Genomic DNA, 26,375 nt, shown 5'->3' with positions numbered 1-26,375 from the left:
ATCCACCATTCAATCTATACAAAGAACATTGGCATGCACAGAGAACTGAGGATTTTTTTTTTGGTGCCATGAGAATTGTTATTTAGGATTAAAGGATTTTAGGACTGAAATACCTAGTCATCTACTCCAACTTCCTTATTTTACTGATGAGGAGACTTAAGACCAGGCAATGAAAGTGATTTGTCTATGTGTTACATAGCTAGTGAGTGACAGAGAATGGAGGTCATAGGATCATATGAATTGTAAGGGACTTTGCAGGTCATCCAGTGCAAGCCTTTTATTGAGCCTCCCCAACTCCACCCAATTCAATTTAGTAATCATTTGTTAAATACCTACACAATATTCTGCGGCAGCAAAAGAAAATGTACACAAATTAGTATTATAAAAATATTAAAAATAGCTAAAAGAGTGGGCTTTGAAGGGAAGGCAATCACAACTAGGGAAATCTGGAAAGGTATGTTGTAGAAGACGAATCTTTTGCTAAGTCTGGAAAAGAATTAACTAGCAGTTCCAAGAGGAAGAAGTGAGAAGAGAATATTCAGAAATTAAGGACTTCTGTCCAACAGCATGGAAACAGGACGTGGACCGTCATAGACAGGAAACATTAAGCAGGTCACTGTAGTTAGAACATATAATGTGTTCATGGGATTTATGTATAATTAGTCTGGAAAGGTAGGTTGGAGCCAGACAAGAGGTCATGAGGACTTGGTGGAGTCCACACGAATAAAGAGGAACAAGGATATTGTGGGGATAGAACTGAAAAGACTTGGAAATATGGTGTGTGGGGCAGTGAGGGGAGGAGAGAATGATGGGCAGAAATTAACTGTAAAACTGGGTGACTTGAGGGATGATGATGAAGCTCTTAACCAAAAACAGGGAGGTTGGTCATAGTGTAGGCTATCGATTTCATAGATCTAGAATTAGAAGGGAGCTCAGAAAGGCCATCCAGCCCAACTCCCTCATGTCACTGATAAAGGAGCTGAGAGCCCACAGCTGGTCAATACAGGTGTTAAATACTTAAATGCAGGTCCTGTCACTTCAGAGTCAGTGTTACTTCCATTGTATCACAATACTTGAAGGGCACAGAATACAGATACATTAATATGCATTAAAAGATGCATTAATTATAAAGCAGCACATTGAGCTTCAAGAAACATAAGGTTCTGGAGATATTCAGTGTGAGATACCTAGGGGATCTCCAGGTGAAGATGTTCAGCCAATGAGAGGATTAGAACTGAGGAAACTAACCACAACTGGATAGGAAGATGTGATAGTCATTTTTGGAAGGATGATAATTGAACCCATGACAGTCCCTGAGATAGGAGAGATAGTGAAGAGAAGAAGAGTCCTGGGGCACACTCATCCAGAGGAGGTGAGACATAGATAATGAGCCTGCAAGGGACACAGGAAAGAATGGACAAACATGAGGAGGGGCACCAGGAATGTGCAGGAGCAAAGAAACTCAAAGAAGAAAGCATATCCAAGGAGGAGGGGGTGAACAGCAGTGTCAAATACAGCAGAGAGGACAAGAAGGATGAAGACTGAGAAAAAGAGTTGTGGATTGAATAATAAAAAATAATTAGTAACCTTGGAGAGGACTCCAATAAATGAGGTGATTTGCCAAAGGTCACAGAAGCAAAGGCAGGATTTAAAGCCAGATCTTCTTACTCCAAGTATAGTAGGTGATCCACCATAACAGAGTTGTTTTCTAGATATTGTTTTAAACCCTGATGGTTCCATCTAGGTGTTTTTGATACAGTAGACTTAATGGAGACCAAAAAGACCCCAACATACCTTAAGTTACTCAAGCTACTCCTCTGATAATATTATTCCTGTGTGCTAGTCAAATAAGTTTAATCAGTCTTCATATTCATCTTCCCACCCCAACTTCTCATACCCTGTACTTTACTGTCCTCACACCATCTATCACCTCATTTTGTCATTTGTCCAGTTACTGTTACCCTTTTCCAAACCAGGATCAAGAATTCTCTGGACTGGACTTTGAATATCCTTCCCCTGATGTTGGAGCAGTTAATCCATTTTAGTCCTTTGTCAGAGATGTCATAATATTTTATTAAATGAACTTAACCTATTAGCTGCTCCTGTTCCATGTTTCACATTTGATCCTGCCATTCAACTGGCCATCATCTGCCTTGCTGAAACATGCAGTATTTTTATGCCCCATATCACTTCCTTACTCTGTAAATAGTAATAATATCATTGCTTTCAGAAAGGGCATAGCAATTGATTGCCCCAGGGATCCATTCACTATTTCTATGATTTCCCAGACCAAAGTTCTCTACCTTTGCCACTTTCCTATAGGTGTGGTCTTTCTCTATCAGAGCGTAAGTTCTTTGAGGCCAGGGACTCTCATTTATGTACTTGTAGCCCCAGCATGTGCCACCGTGTCTGGTACAGAGTTGGCATTTAATGTTTTTTTCTTCATTCATGCATGCATACATACACATGCATGAATTAATGCTATTATTTATGCTTTTTCGTATGACTGAAAATCTTCTCCTCCCCTTAATGCAACCTCTGCCATGAAGGTTTCCCTAACTTTCCCCATTAATAATAAGCTTCCTCCCACCTTCATTATCACATAACACTTTGTTCCCCCCATTGGACTTTGAGCTCCTTGAGGGTAGAGACTGTATTTTGCCTTTCTTTGTATCCCTAGAATTTTTTATTGTGGCTGACACATAGTAGGTACTTAATAAATGCTTATTTACTGACTGCACATTTCTAACATCCTAGCATATTCTTTTCAATTATTGTTATATGTTGTATCCCTCTGTTACATTATAAGGTCCTTACAATTCTTATTAACATTTTGTATCTCCTTTAGTATCTAGTACTATGCTGTACACACCTTCTAATTTTTAAAACTTTAATCCAATCCAAATATTTGCAAGGAAGTAAATGACAACCCTTAGTGTAGGTTACACAAAGTCAAGCTTTAGAAGTTGCCAGGAGTCCCTAACAATGAACTTACTTAAAAGGAGCCAAAGACCATGTCATGAACGTAACCAATTACCGGCAAGGTTCCTGGTTCCAGAAAGCATTTGGTATATCCAAAAGGTCCCATTCAAGAAAATCTGGCTCAGAATCAATACAGCTTTCAGATGCATTAAGCTTTTTAGTTGTGAGACATCTCCTGTCACCATTTAGCATTCACCATCTACTTCTAAACTTTGAGATTTATGACATTGGGAAGTCATTTATATTTAATTGATGAAATTGCTGGAAAGGGAAACAAAAGTCAATGGTCTAATGTTGAAGACAGAGCTGGGAGGAAGAAGGTGAGGTTAATGATGAAGTAAAATGATGCTCTGTTCCCCTCTCCCTTTACATTTCCACCTTTGTAAAAGTTGCACTCTAGGTCAGAGTATTCTCTGTCCAAGAGATTGTGGTAGCCCTTGAGAGATGAGGAAAGGATGATATGGGACTGTTTTAGAGTCATAAGATTATAGATAGACCCTACAGACCATTTAGTCTAACTTCCTTATTTTATAGATGAGGAAACTGAGCCCCATATAGGTTAAGTGACTTGTTGAATAATGAATGTCAGAGTGTCACAGTTGGGACCTGAATCCAGGTCCTCTGATTCCAGTTCTTCTACTGTCTTAAATCTTCACAAAAGGCAGTCTACTTGAACTGGTACCAGGAATTCCAGATCAAACTGCATTCCCAGGAACCTTCCAAATCAAATCATTCCTTCCCTTTCTAGAGCCAATCTTCTCTCTGTGAAGAAAGGATGGGGCACCCTTTGATAGCAGTGTTATGAATAACAGATAGTAATAAGTAGTTACCATTAGCACATGGATTGTAACATTCAGTGAGTAAACCAAAATTCACTTGATAATCAGACTATAGTAAACATTTTCCCCTATAATTTAGAAAATATTTAAATATTTTGTAATGTTTTGGGAATTTACTATATACAAAACATGCTAAGCAATAACCTATTGAAAGTCTAAGGTTTCAGCATTGCAGGGACTAGACAAAGGGTCTAAGATACAATCCTAAAGGAATTTTAAATAGTGTTAGGGAGATGATACACACATTTTGAAATATACAAACATCAGGTATCATTGTACTAGTGAAGTTCAAAAATGCTAGTAAACAGAAATCCTCACTTAAGAAGGCGTTGTTTAAATTAGATTCAATGGCATCTCCCTAAACCCCATTCCCCTTAGCTTACAGGTGTTGGCAATGTGTGCCATTGGGCCTTTCCTTATCACTTCCTTGCTGCTTCTGAATCCAACTACAAGTGGGGGCACTGGATAAAATTCAGTTTGGAAACAATGGATTAAAGTAGTTGTGGGGTATAAACTAAGTCAGGGACTCAATATAAAAAAAAAAACACCAGACTAGGGAACTGTTTTGACATAGGAGATGACTTACATCCTACATGTCTATAAGCATGAGAACATATAATGTTAAATATTCTATTTTGGCCTAGAAACAGTCTTGTGAGGGAAAGGAAACCATCACTGTTTCCAAGGTCACCTCTACATGGTTATATTTGCATCCAGCTGACATTGATTCATGTTGCCAGATGGTAAAGGATGAAGCACAATCACTCAACACAATGTGTGACCTACTTATGGGTCCAACAATCTGCTGCTGCTTAATACCAAATACAAGAATTTGAAGCTTAGAGTTTAAAATGTTATTTTGTTTCTTGGTTAGAGAATATGCAACATGGACAGTTTCTGTATTGGATGCTTCCATCCCTACAAGTCAGAAAGGTGAGGGACCCAAACATATTAACTAAACAAGATGATGGACTAGCTGACAGGTATCCCTTTTTATTGCCCCAATGCAATGGCAAACACCAGTCTAAGTTTCCTAAGGAAATATCATTTAGATAATTGAATGACTGTGTGACATGATGTGATGGATATCAAAATATTTGGTTTACATAAACTACAAAAGCTCTACTCTGATGCATCACTGTGGCATGGCAAAGAGTGATTTTACTGGAACTTTGGCAGGTTCTCTCTAAGTAGGAAGGCTTTGAGTATGGACCTGGTAATGTATCTGTTTTATGTATAGAAAGTACAGAAGTGTACAGAAGATCATCACCATGTTGGCCACAGGGTGATTCATTTTTTTGGCCACAGCAATTCTTAATGATCATCTACTCTGTTATAAAGAAATACCTACGCTGAGGAAATTTCAGAAGCCTCAAATAATGAGGTAAGCATAACATTAATAACCTGAACTTTTCAAATTCCTCAAGGGTCTCCTGAGTCCTCAAGGGAAAATCAAATTATGTTTAAGAGCATTTTAGTATCTCTGTTTCAGTCCTTCATGGATCTTTCATCATGGTGTGTGAGTGATGCTGGCTTCTCAAAGGTCATTCTAATGAAGCAGAAATTCTGGCAAGCCCTATCAAACTGAAAAGATTCTGAGTACAATCCAGGCAACCGGGTAGATGTCTGCCATCAAAGGGTCAACCTCAAGCTATGTGCACTCCATTCCTAAAGGCTGGGCCATTAATTGATTAAGCTTTTTGGCCACAGCAAATCACAAAATCTATTACTAAGACATGTAGGGCTTGTAATTCTGATTGGTAGGGGGTGTATTCACACTTGTAACATAACAGGTCATGAAATGCTGAAGTAGAGTTTTTAGGGGTTTTGGTTTTTTTATTTTTTTAAAAAATGGTTATTATACAGCTAGAGGTGAAGTTTAAATTGTTAGCTTAGCAAAATGAAGTACCTGGGAATGATTTTGCTCTTCAGAGTCAAGTAAATAAATTTACAACATCCATTGTATTCCAGACCCAGGACCTGGTTCCAATATTTTAAAAAAGAATGGCTGTAAATACCATTTTTAACAAATGAAAGATATGCCAGTAAAGCTGAGGTTCATAAGCAGAGGTCTCTGATCTTTTTAAAAAATATTTTGATAACTGTATTTCCAATATAATTGGTTTACTTTATAATCCTATTTATTTTGTTTTATGCTTTTAAAAACACTGAATGTGTTTTTATAAACACAGGGTTGGCCGTGACAAAAGGATGAATTCTTTTTATAAGATTAAAAGGTTTCTAATGTATACATAAATAGGGCAACAAAATAACCATGCACAAAAAATTGCATTTAATATGGTAGCATTATAATTGTTTGTTAAATTAAATTGTTATCTATAGTAAATTGTACAAAATTTTTCTCTTAGTTTAAGAGTCATGTCTTTTACTTAAAAAAATCGGAAGGGAAAAAACACATTCATCTGGGTCATGGTATTCAGAAGGGTTTTTTAGTAAAATTTTAGAGCGAATCTTTAGACCTTCAGCGAGTATTACATTAAAGCTTTACAAAGAGGCTGGTCCAAGGACATCTGCCTCATTGATGACTTTTCCCCTCAGAAGCCATTAATTAATAGTACCTTCCCAAGTCTTTGCTATATGCTTAGGGGTACAATACCAGAAATCAAATAGTCCCTTATATAGAGGGATAGATTCTAGATAAAGTGGCTCACTGGATAGAATGCTAGATTGGGAGTACCTGGGTTCTCCAATGCCTGACCTGGGTTCAAATTCTGCCTTATTATTTGTGTGATTTTGGATAAGTCACTCCTTCTGAGATACAGCTTCCTTAATGACAAACATCAGAGGGCAGTTGTGAGGCTCAATATAGTTACTACATGTAAAGCACTATAAATGTAATTCTCTCTATTGTAAGTGTAGCAATAGGTGGCACAGTGGATAGAGTGCTGGTCTGGAGTCAGGAAGACCTGAGTTCAATCTATTCTCAGACAGTTACTAACTGCATGATCCTGAGCAAACCATTTAAGCTCTATTTGCCTTAGTTTCCCCAAATGTAAAATGATGATGATAATAATAATAGCACCTACCTCACAGAGTTGCTGTAATGATGAAATGACATATATGTAAAGTACTAAGCCCAGTCCTGGCCCATAATAAGTGCTTAATAAACTCTTGTTCCCTCACCTTCTCCCCATCTTGAGCCAAGATCTGATCAGCACCAGTTGATGTATCTCAATGTTATATAAGACATATTTTCCTTTAAAATTCATGAGTAACAGTGGTTTATACTTTTCTCCATTCTTTGATCCCTTATGATGTGTTGTTCCATAGTGGTAAAAAGCTACAAACTTTGGTTTCAGTGGTGATCAAACTCAAATATAGTCTTGTGTGACCCAAATTACATCAAATCAAAAGTCTGTCTCAGCCACAAAACTTTCACTTAACCTTATAATAGTGAGCTACTATTGCTGTAATAACCAGGCTAGGTGGCACACTGGATAGAGTGCTGGGGCTGGAGTCAGGAAGATTCATCTTCATGAGTTCAAATATGGCCTCAGACACTAGCTGTGTGACCCTGGACAAGTCACTTAACCCTGTTTGCCTCGGTCTCCTCATCTGTAAAATGAGCTTGAGAAGGAAATGGCAAACTACTCCAATATTTCTGCCAAGAAAACCTCAAAATGAGGCCACAGAGTGTCTGACGTAACTGAACCAAGTTAACAACATTCTTTTTATCAGTCATTTTTACTTTTAAAAAGTTAATTATATCTGGTTATCAAGCATTAAGTTATTATTTTCAATAGGATGTACACAACCAAATGAACTTTGTCCTTCATAGTAGTCCCCTTGTGAGGCTCTCCACCTGACCAATCAAATGCAACCAGATGCATGATGCGAAAGAGTACATTCCATGAGAAGGGAACTCAGTCAAAATAAGCCAGAAAGGTGGGCTTGAGTCAGGTTGTGAAATACCTTAAGAACTGAAGAGGAGTTTATTCCTCACTCTAGAGACAATGAAATTGTCTCCAAATTCTTGGACAGAGGAGTGATAGGTCAGAGCTGTACTTCAGGAACATAAATTTGGCAAATATGGAGAAGGTACAATGGAAAGGGGAAAGATTAGAAGTCAGTTCAATTAGAAGGATATTGTTATAGTCCCAGTGAGAGGTGATAAGGATCGAAGTTAGGATGGTGGCTCTGTGAATGGAAATAGGGATGGACGCATAGAAGAGATGTTGTGGCAAAAGAGTCTGCAAGACTTGACAACTATGTTATTGAGCTAATGATTTGTTTGATGGTCAATATGATTGTTAATTCGATTTAAAATAAGTTGATATGTTACTTCTGAGTCATGAATTCCCTCAAATCTATACTCTGGTGATTTCCATTAAATATCCCATTTCATTTATGCCAATCTATGTAGTTACTTTGTGTATCAAGCTTTATTGGCATGCCAAGACACGGCCCAAAGACCTCAGCATTCCTGGAACCCCCAAAAGATTCAGGGATACAATAGACTTTAGAGACAATGGGAGCTGGAGGATTTCCCTCGCTTGGGAGAATCTTCTTAACTTCTCAAGTGCCAGAGGAAACTTTTCCTGTTCTCCTTAGCTGCTTGTGCTTTCTCTATATTAAAATTTTCTTTCCTTTATTTATAGCATATTTGCGTAGCATATTTGGGGTTCTTACCAGAAGGAGCATCCTTAGGAGGCCAGATGGTTGTTTAGATGTTTTTTTTTTAATTCTTTGTATCTTCTGTCTAGAATGTCAACTCATTGAGTGTGATCTGAGAACCTCTGAAGGCCCCTAAAGACCCTTTCAGGGAATCCATGAGGTCAAAACTATTTTCATAATAATACTAAAATATTATTTGCTGTTTGTCTATTAAAGTTCTCCATTTCCTATTTTCTTCATATACTTCAACCAAGACAACGTATTACAATACACTGAATGCAGAAGTAGAAATAGAGCTATCTTCTGTTGTCAGACATAAAGAGATTTAAAAAAAAAGAAACAATGCTAGTCTTCTCATTATTTTTTGTTTTGGAAATAGTTATTTTTCATAAAATATTATTTATATTAACATGTAATAGATTTATTATTTCAAAATATAATCATAAATAAATGAAAATGTGAAATAAATAAATTAAATGAAAAAGGTTAAAACGGTAAATACAAATAGATGCAACGTATATAAACAGCTAGGTGACTCAGTGAATAGTGCCAAGCCTGGAGTCAAGATGACTAAATGTGGCCTCAGACACTTACTAGTTGTATGATCCTGGGCAAATCACTTAACTGTTTGCCTCAGTTTTCTCATCTGTAAAATAAGCTAGAGAAGGAAATGGTAAACCATTCCAGTATCTTTGCCAAGAAAAACCCAAAAGGGGTCACACAGAGTTGGACACACTGGAAAAATGATTAAAAAAACAGTATAAACAAAAGCCCTTTGGGGGCCTTAATAATTTTTGAGAGTTTTGCAAAAGGATCTTGAGACCAACACATTTGAGAACTAGTCTGGAACAAAGATTTGCTCATGGTAGGAACTTAACAAATGCTTCTAGTATTCAAGCTAATGCAGAATGCATGGGCATGTGTGTGCACGTGCATGTGTGTGCATGTGTGTGCGTGTGTGTGTGTGTGTGTGGATACATACACATTTTTACAGTAAAACACTCTATTAATGTAAGCTATTGTTAGTAAGACAATGCATATGTTTCCACACAACTTGATAATATGAATATAACTTTCCAAGTGCTATAAAAGTAGATCAGGGTAAATTACCCTAAGTTGAGGACTGCCTATATTTTACTTATAATAATAATATATTCCCAGGACAATCTTCTCCTTCCACCATCTAAACCTCCCCTCTCCCCCACACATACATTTCAGACTCACAGTACACCAACATAGCATATACAGGAGTCACTTCTTGAAGATACTTTAAATTTTATTGGTCCCATTTGTCCTTGGAGTTTTACAGACATATAAAAAACAGGATAAAGGGTAACAATAAGATGACTTCAGATCCGTTATGGTTCTAGTTAAAATCAACAAGGGTGGAAGGGACCATTCATCAAGATATGTTGAAATGGAAAACACATAATGATTTTTAAAATACAATGGATGCCAAAGAGAAAAACAAAGGCATAGCAATGCCTATAATCTAAAACAATTGGCCATTTTAAATAAACGGGCCCCAGCATACTTGGCAGGCAATGCATTCTTTCTCTTTAGTGGCACATGTAAGAAAGTTGTTTCCATATGTTGTCAATTCAACACAAGTGGAGAAGGGGAATGAACCATGAGAATTTACCTATGACAAGATACAGAATAAAGAATAAACCTGCTATTCTTTTGCTAGAAGATTATAGTTTAAATGGCTAATTTAATTATTGCACTTTAGAAGATTCCATTGTTTCAGTATCTCCCCAAACCTTCAGTATCACTCTTATTTTAGAGTTCCAAAAACTGTTTCTATTAGTTATCTTTATAAATTCCTAAATGATATGATTGTTAATGAACATCTGTCTGACATCACTTTCTATAACATTACCTAACATTGACAATATCCCAATCTCCATCAAGACTTTTTAAGATACAGGGTTAATAGGATCATAGATTTATAGCTGGAAGATCCTCTAAGCCCATTGAGTTCAACCTTCTCATTTTACAGATGCAGAAATGGAGGCTCTGACAGGTTGTGACTTACCCATGTTCACGTAATTACTAGGAATCAGAAGTGGGGTTACAATTGAAGTCTTCCCTACTCTATATCTAGCACTTTATCCATTAAGTACAGTCTCTCCCCATTCTACTGTTTCCATGAGTTGACACCAGGTGTTCTTGTTCATTTTGGGAGCCCTGAGTGTCAATCAATCAGTCAAGAAACGTTTATTAAGCAGAATACTTGGCCCAAAACTCTGTTGCCTATCTCTAATTCACATATATGATAAAATCACACAATCTCCTAATGGAACAGATTAGCTTAGAGATCCAGTCCACTCCTTTATGGAAATCTTCTCTACAATATCTCTGACTAGTGGGCATCAGCTTCTCCTTGAAGACCCCTCATGATAAATATAGTCTATAACTGGGGTAGTCTACTTCACTTTTGATCAGTTTTGTTAGAAAATTAAACCTGATATTGAGCTGACCATCTCTTTGTAAATTTTAACTATCACTCCTAGTTCTCTGTTTCAGGATCTCTGCAAAATAAGTATAAGTCCTCTTCTTCAGCATATTTATCTAAATATCTGAAAGTATTTATCATAGCCCATATTCTGTTTTTCAGAATAAATATTCCATTCCTAAAACTTATCTCTGTTTTCTGTCATTCATATTTTCTTAATTTCCTAGTTACCCTCTACTGAAGATACACTAGTTTGCTAGTTTGACAATGTCCTTCCTAAAATGTATCAATTAGAACAGAATACAAAAGTCTAGAGGTGGACTAAGAAGGACACAGATTATGACCTCTTCTTTTGAATGTTATTCTTTTAACAACTGATAGTTATTCATTATTAATGCTAGGAACTTAATTTTAATAGTATTAATTAATTATTATTAATTACTATTTATCATTATTAATTATTATTAATTTTAATTTTAACATTAATTTCTTTTGATTCCTATGCCATACTGTTAACTCAAATTAAGCTCTCAGTTCATCTAAATCTATAGTTCCTTCTCCACATAAATTGTCTAGTCACATCCTCTTCAGTTTCTTCTTACAGAGTTTTTTTTTTGAAACTAAAATATAAATTTAATGTTATTAAATTTAGTCCATTGTTTTTGCCTACTGAGATTTTGGCTATCCTGATTTTCTCATCAAATGTAATAGTTATTTCTTCCAAATTTATGTAATACACAAATTTGATAAACATTTCATTTATGCTTCCACGAAGTTCTTTGATAAAATGCTTTTAAAAAATAGTCAAGAGCAAGGTTCTGAGGCTGTTCCCTGGAGACCTTCTAGATTGACACTGAACCAAAGTGTTACCACTGCCCTTTTGGCCCAGTCTTTCAACCAGTTTAATCTCCACCTAACTATTTTAAGTAGCTCATACTTCCCACATTTTTCCACATGAAAATTGTGAGAACTTTTTAAAATGCCTTGCCAATATTCCTGAATAAATTGCCTTTTGTATTCCCCTGGTCTACCAAAGTAATGATTCTGTTGTAAAAGTAAATGAGATTATACTGTTATGACTTTTTCTTTATAAAACCATGGAACTTTTTAGTAATCACTACTTCTCTCTCTAAATTCTTGCAATCCAACCTTTTAATAATATGTTCGAGAATTTTTATCAAGAAATGAAGTCATTTTAGTACTTAAGTATTTACCTTCTTTCCCTTTCAAAAGCCATTATAACATTTGCTCATTTTCCAATGTCAGACATTTTTCAAAGGTCATTTACAGTGGCTTATTATTCATATCTTTCTATTCTTTCAGCAGTTACCTAAAATTTACCAATGTCTGTTAACACGAACTCATTAGGACTAGCGGGGCACTCTCTTGCCATATTCCCAACCTGTTCTGGTTTGTAATGTCCTGTGAGCTATTTTTTTCATTACATTCCAATCTAAAGATCATTTTCCTATGCAAAGAAATAGAAGCGAAGTTGAATAGTTTTATTTTCTTTCCTTTACACATTCCCATTGTGTATCTATCCTTAACTTATCTTACCAGTCCTTAATTTATCATAGATGGGGAGAGAAAGAGCCTTTTTAAATATGATTTAAAGGAAAAAAAAGATCTTTTGGTATAAGCTATTTATTCTTTCTATTTCTGAAAAGCTAGGATCTACTTGTATGTCCAAAGATGGGGTAATAGTTGACTTCTCTGGAAAATAAAAGATAGAAGGTTATAATTTACATCGGTAGCTTTTTATTAAAAACAGAAACTTAAAAAAAAACTATTTGGAGCAAAGTTAGGTTTTTATTTATTTTGAAAGGAAATGTAATATGTTGTGCTCAAAAAACACTGTGAATTAACCTTCTAATAGACTCTGGTTATTATATCCTCTCCTGATTTGCTTTAATTTTACTTAATCTCCCCTTTTCATCAGGAACCTCTTTATGTTCTATCACTCCTTAATAGCTTTGGAAATAGAAAGTCTCAAACATTTTTTTGGTCATTATAGATTTGGAAGAATTATTATATCAATGGTTCTAGACTTATTGAATCTCTTTTGAAGTCTTTTCTTCCTCCTAAGCATCACAACTAGAACTAGGTCCTTTCTTCAATGCGCTGGCTTTAATGTACCCTTAACTGCCTAGAATGATACTGCCAACCTGCTTGCCTTAGGCCAATCTCACCCAGACTAACTTCCTGATTCACCCTAAGAGGCAGCATGCTCTTCTACGATGCATGTGTGCTGGACCTGCAGTCAAGAAATGTGTACATTCATATCTCAGCTGGCACTTCCTAGATGCATAACCTGGACAGGTTACTTAACATGTCTGAGCTGCAATTTTCCCATGTGTAAGTAGGGACTAGTAACATATCTAACAAGATGGTGCTTTGTAAAGTGGAAGCACTATATACATCTAAGTTATTATTATGGTGAAACTGCTTTTATTTATTTTTAAAGGAATGGGATCCCTTTTGAAGAATGAAAAACTTATGTTGTATACAACAACATAAGTTCAAACAAATACTTTTTCTATATGTGTGTAGATTATGGTTACAAGAAAGTCTAGTAAACAAATCCTCTAAGTCATAAGAGAGAATCCAGTTCAAGAAATTCTAGTTCTAAGAGTTAGAGCTATTGAAGCCCAAAGTCTTCTCAATGGTCTTTTAGGCAATCCATTGTTAGTGTTTATTTTTTAAAAAATTCCTATAAGTCTATGGCAGAGAGCATCTTGGTACAACAAAGAGGTCTTGGACTCAGGCAGAGCTGTGTTTAACTCTGGTCTTTGACCTACACTGGCCATGTGAGCCTGAACAAGTTGCTTAATGTCTCAGTGTCCTAGCCAAATTTCTAAGATTATTCGCTGTGGGGCAAGTACCAATTTGTATCGCTAAACAGAGTTTTTTCACTGAAAGCTCCCTACACCAAAGAAAAATCACAGGTCAGACACCTATGTATGACCAATATGAAAAAAAGAATGAAGGAATAAAAGAAGGAAAACTGGGCAACCACAAATATTTATTAAGCACTTACTATGTGCCAAGCACTGTGCTCGGCGCTCATACAAGGAAAAGTAAAGACATGCTCCATTCCCTCAGGAAATTCATGTGGAGGGGTATGGGAGGAAAGCACGTGAGATCTGAGCTGAGTTTGGAAGGGAGGCAGAGGTAAGAAGGAAAAGCACTCCAAGCCAGTGAAAAGATAACAGAGTAGCAGACAACTATTCCAAGTGACCGGAAAGCTCAAATTTATTTGATAAATATGCCCTTAAGAACAGAAATATATGATCTGAAAAGGAGAAAAGATTTATATTTTCAAAATATGTCTATTCAATTCCATCAAAAGCTTTTTTTTAAAAAAAAGATGCACTTAAACACAGTAATGAAATATAATTTTCATTTCAGTAAGTCACAGAATCTCACTGTTGGAAGGGACATCCAAGGTCCTCTCATCATAACCATATTTAAAAAAGAATCTGATAAGTGGTTATCCTGATTTGTGTGAGGACGTTCAGTGAGGATTCACAATCCCCTAAGGTCCAAAGCCAACCTATTCCACTTCTGAATATCTCTCATTGTTTGGAAGTTGTTTCTAACTTTACGTCCAAGTTGCCTCTTTGTGGCTTCTTGGTGACTTCTACTCATTTTTTCCAACTTTGTTCTCTGGGGCCATGCAAGACAAATCCAATCATCCTTCCACTTAAGAACCTTGAAGACAGCTATTTCCCTCCACACTGAACCCTACTCATGAGCATTTTCTTCCCAAAGTAGAAATCTTCACCATCTTGTTTGCTTTCTTAGGATGCTCTTTTATTAAAGGCCTTTCTCAGATGTAGTTTTCACAAATGAAAACTGTATTCCAGAGGTGATCTGATCTGGGGTATTAAACCTACATGATCTTGGTACTTACAAACAAGACTATTTACAAAATGTTCTAAGGGTATGAATGCTCAAATGTGCCTGCTACTTTTAAAAATATAATGTCTAAAATACTTCATAATGTACATTGGAGGACATTATTAATGTAGAATTGATATTAACAAATTTATTAGTTTTAAAATATGAAACTGACATTTTCACATCAATTTTCTTAATAATTTATAGGTATGTAAGTGTAGAAATTATATTCATGTTGTGAAGTATCAAACATTTCTCATTCTAGAAATATGATATTTAAGGATTTTGACTGCAGGCTCCACAAAAAAAAAAAAAAGCTTTTTTCCCCAGCAGTCTATTGAGAACACAGGAGGAGAGATCAGAAAAGCACTTCATTCAACCTTAGCTCATTTACATTTTCTACCTGATATGACCTGACCTTTCAATGAATTGTTATTCACCTCAACTACAGAAGTCTTTCAGTCACAGCAGGTGTGAGGCTGGTGAGGAGGGGTGATGTCAGGGGGGTACACACTGTACACTAAGCCTGAAAGCTGGGTAAAATTCTTGCCAGCCACCAATTCCCTTTTCGTTATCTCTAAGCATCTGGCACTGTCTGGCACTGCATGTCCACTTTCAACCCAAGGTTATAATTTACTGAAAAGTAGAAACATTTCCCAAATTTCACTAACCTCTGACTGCATAATGGAGGGGTGGAGATGGTAAGACACCTTTTGAAAGGGCTCTTGACAATACTATTGAAATAAAACCCATCCCTTTCTCAAACTAAGTGGAAAATTTCTGCAAAATGGGGTTGTGTTTTAGCAAAACACAAACAATATCAACTCTTCCTGATAGAAAACCCAAACCAAATGAGCATCATGAAGTATCAGGGAGACCTGCTCCCTTAGCCCCCAAGCATCATGTACATATATATATGCATATCTATATACATAGATATGTATATATATGGATGTATATATGTTTTTACCAGTATCAAGCTAGTACTTAACATGATAGACCTGGAGGTGGAAAAAAAAATCTCATGATCTATGTCCTTAACTCATAAAAGCAAAAAATAGGCCTGCATAATTTACTCCTAACTTTCCAAATGCTCTATATAGAGCTAAAAGTGACCTTTGGCATCTTCTATCCCAGCTGCCTCATTTTACAGAGGAGAAAACTGAGGTTTGTAGAGGTTTTTACTTAGCTAAAGTCAGACAAGCCATGAGTAGCAGGGCCAGGATTCCAAATTAGGGAGTTTTCTTTCGATAGCACATTTCTCTCATTTCTTCATATACTAACCAGCATTCTCAAGAGTTTCTAATCCCTAGCAAGTCCCCCTCATCAATCTAAAACATCATGTATAAGAGCTGGATTTCAATATTTCCAATTGTATTAATATTCATAGAAGCTCTAGGGGTTGATTTCTATTAAGCCTGCCCTCATTTCTTAGAATCCCAGAATTTTAAAACTGAAAGGAACCTTAAGCTTTGTCTAGGCTAAGTTATTCGTTATACAAATGAAGACATTTAGACCCAAAGATGTGTTCAAGGTTTTACACCCCTCACCCTTACAACCGTGCATTTTTCTCCAAGATTCTCATGGGAAAGAAGAGGAAACAGCAGTGAAACCACTTCTGCACTCTCCAGTTCAGCGTCTCTTCTGCTAAGCTCCTCCTCTCATATCTTTGAACTCTGGGACCAAGTTAAGCAGAGTCACAGGATTTAGAATTGGCAGGAACTTTAGCCATTGTATGTAGCTTTCTCCATTTTATGCATAAGGAAACTCAGGGTAAGAAATGTTATATGGCCTGCCTAAGATCACCAAGAAAATAATTAGCAGAGTCAGAATTCAGAATTAGGTCTTCATATTCCAAGTCTAGTGCTCTTTCCTTTACATCATGCTATTTCCAAGCTAGTCAGTGGTCATTTGCATGGCTACCTTGACTCATACTCCCTTCTCTATCTGACTAGGTTTTAATAATGTTGATGGTTATGTTTGCTGGGCTTCTTACCTCTCTAGTGGTAGCCACTGAGGCTACTCAGAGGTCTTAAATGATAATTTCAAGTATAACAATTGATTGTACAATGCTTATCTGATAAACGTTGTCAAGGGAAATATTTCAGGATGATTAATTCCTACCTCATTGGGAATTAACAGGTTATCCCTGAACTCTTCCCAGCTTTGGTGTGGAAGGAACACTTCACCATAAGCATTTATGTTCAGCAAAACAAAACAAAACAAAACTTTTTCCATCGTGTTACCAAAAACCACATCAGTTGGTAGTCTATGATCATTCATTTTGGGTCATAAGTCAAGAAGACCAGTGGGAATCTGTGGCTGTTATAATGGATATGGCCCTGGAGTTAGGAAGACTCAGATTTGAGTCCCATCTCAGACACTCAATGGCAAGTGACAGTCTCTCTGATTTTCAGTTTTCTCATGTGTGAAAAGTGGGATAAGAAGAGCACCTGCCTCACCAGACTGCTGTTAGGATAAATGCAATAACATTTGTAAAGTGCTTTGTAAAACTTAAAGAATTATTTTAAATGTTAGCTATCATCATCACCATCATGATCATGCCATAATCATTATTGGTAGCACTGTCCAGACCTGTATTCATTGATACAGGCAATCCAAGGGAGGAAACTTCCTTTTAATGTTGACTGGCAAGAGTCCTCCAACTCAGAGTCTTGAGACTTGTCTAGGACACTGGAAGATTAAATGACTTGCTGAATGTCACACAGCCAGTGTGTGTCAAGAGTGTTCCTTGAAGTCAAGTCTTTCCAACTCTGAAGTAAGTTCTCTATCTATTATTCCATGTTGCCTCTCATTATTATTGAAGTAAGAAGAATAAGACGAAAACTAATAGTGAGAATTGTGGTTAATCAGTTGTTTGCTATCCTTTTTTCTAAAACTTGTCTTTTGACAAATTTGCTAAATATTAGTACCTGAACCAGCCAGAAACTAGTATCTCTTGGCAGATCTCCAAAGAATTCATTGGTCTTAGTTGAGGTCAGTGAGATGAGAGTTTTTCTATTCCCAGAAGGACACTGAATGAATGCAATGATATATACATTTGTTTATTCATACATATTTGCTCATTGTGATTATTCCATTAAATTCCTGTCCATAGGTGCTAATCTAGAATAAAATATCTAGAACCACTAGTAGCCAGAAATAAATATTTCATTTCTCTCTCCCCATTTTGTCTACATCCATACAATGTGGAGCAGGCTCCCAGCTGACCTGAATTTCAAGCTCTCCAGAAATCCATCATTCTTCAAGATGAAATTAACTTTGTAACTCATATCTTCCCAGATCATTTCCTACCCAAGCTACAAGACCTCATCATGCCCTGCACTGACTACTTCTCTTCTCCTCCCCATCCCCACCCCAGGTTCTTTATATAAGCTGTTCTCCCCATTAGATTATGAGTTATTTGAGGACAGGGACTAAACATTTATTGACTATTGACAGGGATAAAATGGATGAGATCTATCTGTCATTTTGCTCTTACCAAAAAAAGTCTGGATTATTCCTTGCCTCCAGCTCCAAGGCTGAGGCCGGGGGCCTCACGTGGATTTTCATGATTCTCCTATTTTTATGACCAGTTTTTTCCTAGCTGACTCCTCCTCTTCCTCCCATCCTTCATATATCTATATCTATATCTATCTATCATCTACCTATCTATCTATCTATCTATCTATCTAATCTATCTACGTATCTGTCTATCTAATCTACCTATCTATATATCTAGATATAGATAAATACAGATATATTTTTTTTTTTTGCCTAAGATTCGGTACTGTCTCCTCTTCTCTTAAAATTCTGTCTCTAGAGATTTAAAAAAAACATTTGGCTCAAACCTTTCATGCTGTAATTTTGTGTATTTTCCTCTTCTTCAAAAAAGGTAAGTCAGCATCTTTGTGTCATAACCTCTCATACTTTAGTAAGGGCAGATGATGAGAGGTGTTTCACCTTTGCAAAGCTTGCCATCCTCAATTGGGGGTGGGGAGAAGTCTCCTTAGACTACTAGATATGTCTTCATCAGGTAATGAATACAAAGTAAAACAATGCTGAATAGTGAAAATGGGGGACAATCCAAAATGGCTCGCGCTGATGACTGCCATGGAAAACTAAGCAGATTGCTTGGGGTATATCATGGTTTTACAATTCACTTGGCTTCACTGTCTGGGAAGAAGAAAATATAAATCACTTCACTTACATTAAGTGACCTGCCAATATTCAGAAAGACAATAGGAATTTGAAATAATGTCCTCTGGCTTCAAATCCAGTATTCATTTCACTAGGTTATGCTGTACTGTTAAAAAATATAGAATAATTCTATGTTACTTCCTTTCTTTTTATGTATTTTAAATTCATTTTATTCATTCCCTTATATCACCTTGAATTGCTGTCTAGTTTTATATTCATATTCAGTGATATTGCTAGCTGGCTAGGGGCAGAGATTATGTCACCAGGTTGTTTTTTTTTTTTTTACTTCTTTTTTAACCTTACAGTACCATGAACAGTGCTGGAAATATAGTATAGAATGTATCTAAACACCTTTATGTAGGAAATGATTTGCATTTAATAATGTTACTTTATATAAAATATCAGGAAATTCTTATTCTATAGATGAACAGAAATAAACCTATTTTGTAAATATGTAGTCGATTTTATGTAGTAGATAAATATTATGCAGTAGATTTTTATTTTTTAGTCTATTTGTTTTTAACTATTTTGTATTTCTATCTTTTATAACAGCTTAAGAAATGGAGATTACCAGGACAATAAACTATGGCTCTTATGCATATCTTTACCTATTAATCTCTAGCTAATGTAGATGGATAGTCACATTCAGAATCAACAAGGGATAATTCTACCTATTTCTGCAATAGCTGCTTTCTAATCCAACCTTGTATTAAACTGAAAAACTGGAGAATTTTTTGATGGTTTTATGCACTGTGGGTTTCTATGTATACTGGTCACTCTCACATTTATCACAATATATATAAGGGACTCCTGGTGATGTCTGTTCAAGTGGATCATAGATTTAAAGCTGGAAGGAACATTTAGGTTACCCAACCCTACCTTTTCATTTTACAGATGAGAAAACTGAGATCAAGAAAGGTTAAGTGACTTGCCAGAGCTCAGACAGACGGAGTATGGATTTGAAACAACAGAATATCCCCATGTTATTTCTTTCCTTTTTATTCATTTATTTTATCTTGAGACTTGTATTTGTTGGATATGAATGCAGTGATACCAAGCAAAGGTGTTGTGTTCCTTCTGTGGGAGGGGATCTCCTTCAAAATAGATTGGTCCTATCCACCACACCAGAGTGCCATCAGAAAAAGAGGCCCAAGATTGACTCTTGTCATAGCAGGACTACTTAACTTCACTGAGATCAAACTTTTCCTGCCTCTGAAGTCATTATGGGGTTTAACTTTTGGTTTTCTTGTTGGTTTGCCCTGTAGGAGCTTATCTACTTCTCTTGGAATCTTGCCCCTTAGATCTGGTTCATGTTTGGTTTCTGGCTGCGGACTATTCCCTCAAATTTGGCCTTTCCACCTTCCTCTTCAGGTACTTGTTTAGTCTACTTAAGATGCCTTTATGAAGGAAGCATTAAATTATAACAGCAGGAAAACTGTCACCTCATTTGCCCCTTATCTCCCATGAAGTTCTGATAAAACTAATTTTTTTTTTTTTTGGTAAATATAGGAAATGGCCAAATATAGTTGGCTACATTCTTCTATCCAATAAATTCACTTTACTCTTTTAATTCAGAGCAACTGCCAAATGGAGTTTACTAGATGGTTCTTTATTTAATAATGAGGTTTATTCATTCCAATAAAATTGCAAAACTTTCATTTGTTTTATGTCACCCATGTGACAAAGGAAGTGAAGAGGGCAAAACAAACTACATGAGCAAGAGATTCTGGCTTTTCTTGCTTGTTTGTTTGGAGTCTTGGGACTGTAGGGTTCATTTTTCTTTCTATAAAAGTAATATTCCCCACATGAATAAGTAAGTTCACTTTATATTCTGGCGGGAATAAAGCCTGTAAATGGAATTAGTATGAGTAGCACAAGGCTGACTGAACATGTATTTTTTAACACAAAAATACATGAAAAACAAAACAAAAAATCAACATTTAAGAACCTTGCATGGTCCTTAAAAAAAAGTCATAAACTCAGACAGCAGCTGGCATTGACCTTACCTGGGAGAATAGGGTTTCCTAAGTATGGCATCAAATGTTTGATAACAGTTTCCCAGACTGCTAGAACTATATTAATGAAGTATTTGCAAAAAAAAGTTTTTTGAAAATGAAGTTTTGACATTTAAAAACTATTCAAAAAATATTTCCAAGGTCCTTCTGTTGACTCTAAATCTCTTTCCAAGAAGATCTCCCTTTAAAAAGGTATAAAAACAGTACAAATACATCTAGGATCATTGGTTTTGTTCTAATCACAACCCACCCACTCCATTTCCTATGCAATTCTTACTAACATGAATAGTGGAAGCACACTGCATCATATTATTAAGAAGCAATTAAAAAGACATCATCCAAGCGATGTATAATTGAGAAAAAGAGATAAGGTAAGAAAAGGGATTACCAATGAGCAGCCTATGTGCTATGCTGGCATTTTTCTGATGCCAAGAAAACAAAGAAGTCTTCTGACACATTGCAGGTATTCCCTGGGGCAATTCATGGAGGGTATGGGTCAGAGTTTCAGAGGATAAGTTCCAATTCATGATTTGCAATTTGCAATCTGTATTTTTAGATCTAATCCCTCCAACTATGAGATCACAGATCCATTGAAGCATTATTGTAAAAAAGTCACCAGGTAAAGACATATTTACAAAGGAATATACATATATATATATAAATGTACATACATACACATAATGTATGTATGGGTACATATGCACATGATTTAGACATGCACACATATATACATTTGTGTATATGAAAATGTGTGTGTGTATATATATATATATATATACATACATATATGTGACTCATAATTAGTCAGAAATGTTAAATACTTGAGAAGACGGCAAAGGCAAGTTGTTTTCGGTTGCTTTCTATCAAAACGTTTGAACCAGATGGTGTGGCTAGTGTAATTCTAATGAATTGGGCTAAAATGTTTTGGTAATATTTCCCTAAAATCCTGAAATAACTGCATTCTAAATTTGCTAAATTTAACCAAAAATGCTAAATTTACTGCGTAAGTAGAGCCAGACTTCTACTCTTCTCACTAAAGTTATCTTTTCTAATCACACTTGTCTGTTCCTCATCCATACTGCTTCATAGGACAAAATAAGTATGAAGCTGTAAGTTTATTTTTGTTCATCTGACTTTTATGATATTAGGAAAAGTCTGATTTCTTGTTAGTATAAACTTAAACAACCTTTTTACCTCCATATGTTTCACTCCTATTGGAATGGCTTGCTCTTTTTGTTATACAAGGGAATACTACTGATTCCATTATCTTCCCTCACTTCTCCTGACTTAGGTAAGTCTTCAAGCTTTCTAAGATATAGATCATCCCTAATCAATGAAAGTCTGCTTATGTCCTAATCTCTGATATCTTCAGCTCCTTATAGTTTACAGAAATATATTTAGGAGGGATGCAAGAAACTGAAAAACATAATGAACCCTTCAGTTAGTACCGGGTCTGGAGGAAGCCAAAGTGCATAGCAGGGGAACCTAACATACTATGGGGGAAGAGAATGATCATTAAATGTAACAGTCTACAGGAGCAAATACAATGGGTAACGGATGGAAAATGGCACAAAGATAGGCAATGTTATGGAAAGAAAGAGTCTTCTAGGAGTAACAAACAACATTTTAAACTATCATCTGCATAATAATGCTATGGAATAATCGTATCTTAAGAGGCAAAGCTGGAGTCTGAAAGGCAAATTCAGGAGATTTAAATATGAGTTATTAAGAAGAAGAAACAAAAAGAAAGGACAGGAAAGAAGGAAATAGATGGAAAAATAATCTTATGAAGATTGGATGACGTAGAATTCAATTTAAATAAACATATTAAGTACCTACTCTGTGCGAGGTACTATATATTAAGATTTGGAGATACAAAGACAAAAATGAAACAGTCCCTTCCTAGACAAAGGTAAAAGAGAAAAAAGTAGAAAGATATGAGGAGAGAAAGTTGGGGGTTGAAAGAATGGGATGAGGAAAAGATGTACAGAGACAGAATGTAAAGATAGATGGAGGAATTCCATCCTGACAGAAAACAGCACTATATGCCACAGACCTCAAATTTCTCAAAAGCCATCCCTCTCATCCAGTCCTACCTGGTCGGGAGGATGGTGGTCACCACTTGAGGCCTTGAGGGTTGGGGGGAGTAAAGTTGGGGGGAATAGAGGGATCCTCAGGGCAAGTTTCCGACAAGTATGAGGAGGAGCCTTCCCCCTGTGTGAAAAAAAAGGGAGGCTGTCATTTTTTTGGCATTGAAATATATGTTTATGTTGTACCTAGTGTAAATTTTTCCCCCTGGGAGAACTCTTGGATAGCTCACTAAACTGGAAATTTGAAACTTCCAACACACTTATGTACTTTAATGTCTCTCATGTGGCCTCCTTGTACCTGCTACCAATAATACAACTGAATGGACTGTATAGCACTCTTGCCTTTGCAAAGTTTTAATTTTCATTACCCGCAGAGGACTATACACATAACCACCAAGGCATTTTATACAAAACTACATCAACCCAGTGAAAAATGTTAATTTGCAAGAAGCAATCTGTGATGTTAAGATGAGGCAGTGCTTGTATTCTGAGCTCAAGTCCAAATCAAGAGTGGAATAAGAATTTCATACATTTTTTTAAAAGATAGAAATGTGTTCAAAATATTGAAGGGAAAATCTTTTTAGTCCATCTAAGCAACTCCAAAGAAGATCTAAGTATTTTATGATGTCCTACAAATGCTAAAGTTGTTTTCATATTAATAAAAAGAGTTGATAGTACTTCAAGATAATCTTACTTTCTCATATATCCATAACATATATCTAATAAATAGATACTCAAATGTAATGATTGGAAAAGTCATAAAGTTAAAAAAAAGGATAATAGATTCCTTGTCATGTAAGGTGGAAAGAACTAATTTTCATTAAAAAGCTGATTATTTTATTTAGCATGATGTTTTAGGGAAAATTGTTTTAATACTGAGTGAAGAATCTTTTATTTTAGTAATATTATTTTTGATGTACTCAGTTTTGATGACAGCTAGCTAAATTTATATTTATTTCCCTGCCATTTCTGAATTGTGTCCTCATGTATGTGCGATAATGGGCTAATATCAACAGCATGAAGAAATACTAATAAAATCACGAATTAATATTCAGTCTGTGATTCTGTTAGGAAAGATAATTATTTATCAGCTAAAGTAAGATCTTTATAATAACTATTAATATTAAATTGTCTGATTCATTATATTTACTGTAAAATATGATTGAATTATATATTGATATTAATACATTATTAAAAACACAGAACTTCAGAATTAGACCTGGAAAATACCTTATAGATAATTTTATATATGCCCTCATTTTACAAATGGGGAAACTGAGGCCACAAGCAGTTCGGTGACTTCCCCAAGATCATAAATCTAGCTACTGGCAGAAATGGAGCTAGAACCCAGGGCTCCTGCTTCTTGATCCAGGACTCTTTCCCCTTTAATTGCAATGAAAGTTTTAGGTCAACCAAAAAAAAAAAAGTAATGATGGTTGAACAGAAATATGTAACAGAATGTGGGTGAACATATTTAACAATTTTTCTTCACTAAACTGGGTTTTTACTATAAGCCACATTGATCTTTAACTGTAACACTTAAAATGTATATGTAGGCTAAGCCATATTAAGTTCAATCATAAAGAGGATTTTCTTTTCATAGCAATTAGATTTTTCTTCCGTTTAGCTGGGTATAATTCTGGGCATAGAAAAGAATAAGAGGAGGGAAGGTACTCTTCTACCTTCTTGTCTGGAAAAAAAAAAAGGATGTTTCTTGGCACAGAGAGAAGAAACATGCTCTTTGGCCTTGCTGCGCAGAAGGTAAATACTCTTATGGAATACTGATGATTGTAGCTTTAGAACTGTAACTTAAAGTTGGTGCAGTCTTAATTCCTTGCTGCTGCCAACCAAGTTATAAGTTATAAGTGGAAAATAAAAGATGTGCTTTATGAAAGACAGAGAGGGAAGAAGGAAGGAATTCAGAAATCATGTATCAGTCATAAATGAGGTCCAGTATATGTCAGGTAACCACAGTAGGCTTCTCTACTGCTATCAGGTCACCTGTCTCTGAAGTAATGTGGAGTTTCTTTTTCTGGTTACTATAAATATAATTAATTTTTAAAATAAAAAATTAAAGGATGATTATTGTCTTGAGTTCATACTAGTTTAGACCCAGCTGAGTATGGATTTGATGATATTCACTTATATAACAGAACAACTGGTTGAAGGAACCATCTACACACTGAGGAAAATCTGCTCATTATACTTGTGATAAACCTGGTCTGATCAAGTTTTTAAAAGATAATTTGTGAATTGTGAAAAAAAAATCTATACTTGTTACCATAATCTATCCAGTCTTTTGTTCAGGAATGTCATTATTTCAATTAATATATTTAATACTCATTATGGGCAAGGGACTATGACGGGGATAAGAAGGTGAAAAACAATGCTGTCCTCAAATAATCTTCAATCTATTAAGGATGATTCAAACACATACACACACATATATGTGTACATATCTCTGTGTACATGTACTTATATATACATATTCTGTGTCTACATATATACATATGTAAGTATATACATATATAGATATGTGTATATATCAGGGCACATATTGCATGTGTATATGAATATGCATATATAAACACACATCCATGTATATGCAAATATGATACAAAGTAGAACCTGATAAAGACAGAAGAGGTACCCAAAATGTACTTTTCAAAAAGCAACAGGAAAAGGAAGAGATAATTTTCAGTTAGTGGGAAATAGGGGGAATTATTGAGGATTTGGACCAGAATTTGAACCATGAAGGAAGGGAGAGTTTTCAACACATAATATGGAAGTAGTTCATCCCAAGCTTGGACATTCCAGGTATGTCCAGGGGCAGGATAATTCAGGTCAAAATCAGGGGATGGCTAATGATAAAGTTTGGCTAGACTATAGAATGCATGAAGGAGAAGAGTGAGGCATCAAAGATAGGCTGGAGCTAGGCAAAGGAAGATTTCTAATACTAGGTTGAGTAATTGATATTTTATTCTGTGGGTAATGGATAGCCATTGAGGGGTGGCAAGAGTAGGGAAAAACAACTTCAACAACAAAGAGAAGACTTGAAAAAGTAGTTTCAAGATTACTTTTTTCATGTCTCCCTCTAACATAATTTAATTAGTTGTCAAACCTCTCATTTAATCCAGGAAGTCCTACAACACTGCTGAGAGATGATCATCAACCTCCAATAAGACCCTTCTTGATCAGAACTCACTATTTCACAAAGTAGTCCATTTCTCCACTGGAGGACTCCAATTATTTTTAA

General features: G+C 35.7%; 1 protein-coding gene across 3 annotated transcripts in view; it reads right to left on the bottom strand.

Moving 5' to 3' along the window:
* Positions 1 to 26,375, bottom strand: part of PLCB1 (phospholipase C beta 1) — an 891,415-nt gene that overhangs the window by 60,818 nt on the left and 804,222 nt on the right. Inside the window, exons 32-33 of one of the 3 annotated variants that reach the window (XM_072634433.1) lie at positions 23,126 to 23,243; positions 8,924 to 10,098 (exon numbers count right to left, since the gene is read on the bottom strand). The exons of 1 other annotated variant lie outside the window; for it this stretch is intronic. In XM_072634433.1, coding sequence (XP_072490534.1) covers positions 23,145 to 23,243 — 99 coding nt within the window. In that variant the 3' untranslated portion in view covers positions 8,924 to 10,098; positions 23,126 to 23,144. Of the gene's footprint in view, positions 1 to 8,923; positions 10,099 to 23,125; positions 23,244 to 26,375 lie in introns of those variants that run through there. One more of the 3 variants, XM_072634431.1, reaches the window with a different exon arrangement.

The sequence above is a fragment of the Notamacropus eugenii genome, chromosome 1, assembly GCF_028372415.1.
Source record: "Notamacropus eugenii isolate mMacEug1 chromosome 1, mMacEug1.pri_v2, whole genome shotgun sequence".
NCBI lineage: Eukaryota > Metazoa > Chordata > Mammalia > Diprotodontia > Macropodidae > Notamacropus > Notamacropus eugenii.
Note: the sequence above shows the minus strand (reverse complement) of the source record. Positions and strands in the feature narration are given on the sequence as shown.